Source organism: Amphimedon queenslandica, unplaced genomic scaffold (genome assembly GCF_000090795.2).
Source record: "Amphimedon queenslandica unplaced genomic scaffold, v1.1 AMPQUscaffold_9816_Cont17978, whole genome shotgun sequence".
In the NCBI taxonomy this organism is placed as follows: domain Eukaryota; kingdom Metazoa; phylum Porifera; class Demospongiae; order Haplosclerida; family Niphatidae; genus Amphimedon; species Amphimedon queenslandica.
Window position 1 is genome coordinate 29 of NW_003549912.1, and position 3,491 is coordinate 3,519.

At 35.5% G+C, this 3,491-nt stretch overlaps 1 protein-coding gene across 1 annotated transcript; it reads left to right on the forward strand.

Annotated features, from left to right (window-relative positions):
- The first annotated feature begins 206 nt into the window (after positions 1-206).
- Positions 207-2,253, forward strand: LOC109590587 (kelch domain-containing protein 4-like). Its single transcript, XM_020006481.1, has 6 exons — positions 207-245; positions 336-634; positions 676-926; positions 1,133-1,293; positions 1,614-1,668; positions 2,249-2,253. Exons 2-6 carry the CDS (start codon positions 459-461, stop codon positions 2,251-2,253), a joined length of 648 nt encoding a protein of 215 aa, XP_019862040.1. The 5' UTR covers positions 207-245; positions 336-458.
- The last annotated feature ends 1,238 nt before the right edge of the window (positions 2,254-3,491 follow it).

The following is a 3,491-nucleotide window of genomic DNA, read 5'->3' on the forward strand; positions in this document are numbered from 1 at the left end:
AACAAATAAAGATTGAATGGATTAGAAGAACAAGAGGACTGATCCGCGGGAAGTTATGGTGTATATTCTGAATTCTTGGGAGTTGATCCGCATTCTAGGCACACGCCCGTGCACGTTCCGCGCGTTCACGTGCTTGGTTCAGCGTGCGGAACGATCCGCAGCAATCCGCACTGATCCGCATTCTAGTAACGCCCCTTAGTTAGCTTCAAACACGGCATAGACCCTGATGGCAGCCAAAGCACCAGGTCAGTATTTTGTTTATACTTGATTATGACTCGTGTGTTGTTACTATTAGTGTATCATTAACGGTTACTGTTACCTCTTGTTATCTATAGACTATCAACCAGTGAAGAGGTGGGATCACTCCACTGTACGGGTAGGAGACTACCTGTACATGTGGGGTGGGGCCCAGCCTGGTCTCCCTGCAGTATATACATAATAATCAAGAGAAGAAATCAATGTGTTCTGTGATGGAGGTGTGTCACCTAAGGACTGGTAGGTGGGAGCAGAAACCCACCACTGGTAACCCTCCACTGGGTGTTAAGAGCTATGCAGCTGCTGCCATTGGAAGGGAAATATTTTATTTCGGAGGCCATTGTAATCATGATGGCTGTTTTCATAATAGTTTGTACAGGTAAACATAATAGTTACTGATAAAAATTATTATTAATATAGTTTTAATGTTGATACCTTCAATTGGAAGGAACTCTCTCCTACTACATCTCATCATGGTCCTATGATGAAGCACCTCTGTGACATGATAGCAATAAAAGTGAACGGTGAGGACTATCTTGTAGTAATTGGAGGATATGGACCATCTTCTTATAATACATCTCAACAACCTGGTGCCCAGTACTATGAGGCTGAAGGATTAGCTTCTGGTCATCGACAATGCAATGAGATCCATTTCTATAAACTCTCAACAGGTCAGAGCACATACAGTTTATATTAATATAATGAAGTATTGTTATTTGGTGGTTCTCCACTCAGACTGGTTGCATTGAGAATTGCTTGCTTGTTTGTTCATGGTTGTCACTCCTAATTATTTGATAATATGATCAAAGAAGTATCAACTAGTTTGCTTCACCCAATGCATTCCATTCACACTAATTATTATTATTGATATTTTTAGGACAATGGATATCACCGACTGTCACTGGAGACAGACCACCTCCTATTGATAAATTCACTTTAACATCAATTAATGATTCCAGTGCTATATTATTTGGAGGTAGCATTGCTGATGGAGACAGTAACAATGTGTATATTCTTAATTTTACTGATACATCAGTGGTGAGTGTATTATTAGTATAATTACATTAATTAATAATTAATAATGCATTGTATGGGTGTACCATATAGCAGGTATATTCCGTCAGTGCTGTTTAATTTTGTTCTTTTTTGTTCTCATTCCTTGTGGAATGAATATTTTCCAAGCGAAAAAGGTGTTTCCTCAATGCCACATGTGCAAAATAGCTATTCAGAATAAAAATGAAATGAACTGAAATTTCTAATCCTGCTTAGAATAAAAATTTTCCAGACGAAATATACCCGCTATACAGTATTGTTATTCATAACATTGAGTTTATGATGATTAATTTTTATTATTTTAGAATTGTTCAATGTTATCTAATCCTGGAGGATCAGTACAATGGCCAAGGAAAAGAGGTGCTCATTCCAGTGTATTGATTAACACTAGCTCAGGACCACACCTACTAGTGGTGGGTGGAATTGTTAGTTATGACATTTGGATATTTGATATTAACAATAAATCATGGAAGGAACTGGTAAGTATATTATAATATAATAACAATACATCATAACTGGTTATTATTATGTACTAGTGATCAAGTATTGTACTTATGTATGTTATACTGTATAATGTAAATAATTAATAATTACTGAAAGAATGGTTTACATTAAACTGTATAGCATTAAATTTTAGTTGTGAAAAATTTTTTGCCAATTTTGTCAATGAAAATTATATTCTATAGTATGTGTACATGTATATGGCTGATCGTAACGGTTTGTTGAAAGTTTTACTGACAAATACTGGAAAAAAGGATTTTTTTCCCATAAAAACTTGTTGTTATACAGTTTATGGTGGGCTTATAGTTTGTGGGCGTGGTTTGGAGGTTTTAATACACAGTACAGTAATAGATTCATTTTCATTGAAAGAACAAATAATACACAAATAACGAAATTAATTATCATTAATATTTAAATTAGTCTATTTCTTCTTTTATAGGTTAATATACCAGACAATGTGACTAAGAGATTTTATCATTCTCTCTCAGTTTGGAGTGTGACTCCAACCACTAACTGGATAATTGTGTTTGGAGGAATGAGAGACTTGTTCATAACACTAAGTGATCCAGCAGTTATTGAACTCAGTGAGTACATGCAAATACAGTACAAATGTATTGAATGTACACAATGTGTACATATTGAATATAATAATTATAAATTAAAAGTATAGCATTTTGTTTTATTAACTGACATACATGTAATACAGATATTATATTAATTAATAATATACATGTACATGTAACATGTACTTGTCATTAATTCAACTATTGTGTTACTGTATAGGATATACTAGTAATAATGATTGGTCTACTAGTATAATACCTCTGGACCAGTATCAAGAGAAACTACAAGAAAGGAGAAGAGAATGGGAAGCATCTCAACCTGTTCAACCTGAGGATAGAAGAGAAATAGACCGTCTGACATGTGTACTACAAGAAAGGGAAAGGGAACTAGAGGAGGAGAGAAGAGAAAAGGAACAAGTTAGAAACAGACTACAGCAACAACTTCAACAAGCACAGCAACAGCTTCAGTCAAGAGAGAGAGAATCTCAAGAAAGAGAGCGACAGCTTCAAAGGCAAGTAGAAGGTGGCCAGCAAAGAGAACAGGATCTTCAACGACAGCTTCAAGAAAGAGAGCAACAGCTTGAGGAAAGAGAGATGTTTTTAGAGCAGCAACTAAGAAAGAGAGATAGATCTACTCCTCTTCCTCATTCTTCAACAAGTATAAATAAATTATTTCAATTGTTTATTTATTTAATATTAATCAGATCCTACTACCTCCTCCTCCTCTAATGTAGTACATGAATCAACGTCAGTATCATCCACTGGAGGAGCTAGTAAGTGATAATACTGTGTGTGTGTGTATACTGACCTTTGACCTCTATTAGGTCCATCAGCTACTGTTGATGTCAATAAAGTAAAGAAAGTGATTGATGATGTTCTTGTATCTCATTATGCTGCTCTCAATTCTTTGCCTAAGAAGTCTCTTACTGGTCTTGTCAATCAGTTGTACACAGCTAAGCTTATTAGTAATGAAGTTAGAGAAGCTCCTTCAATGGAAGAGTGCATTGATGAGTTCAAGGCTAGTCTTAGTTTTAAGGAGGAATTACCTCAAGTGCAGGAGCACTGTCAAAAGTTCTTAAGCTCTTTCATTGCTGTAAAAGGCAGTTATGCTGATGCAGC

Excerpts from the sequence above, each read along its gene's own strand:
- LOC109590587 (XM_020006481.1), top strand. The coding sequence starts at position 459 with ATGTGTTCTGTGATGGAGGTGTGTCACCTAAGGACTGGTAGGTGGGAG. Across the intron at positions 635-675 it reads TTTCATAATAGTTTGTACAG|TTTTAATGTTGATACCTTCA; the intron begins GTAAACATAATA and ends TTATTAATATAG. Across the intron at positions 1,294-1,613 it reads ATTTTACTGATACATCAGTG|AATTGTTCAATGTTATCTAA; the intron begins GTGAGTGTATTA and ends TTATTATTTTAG.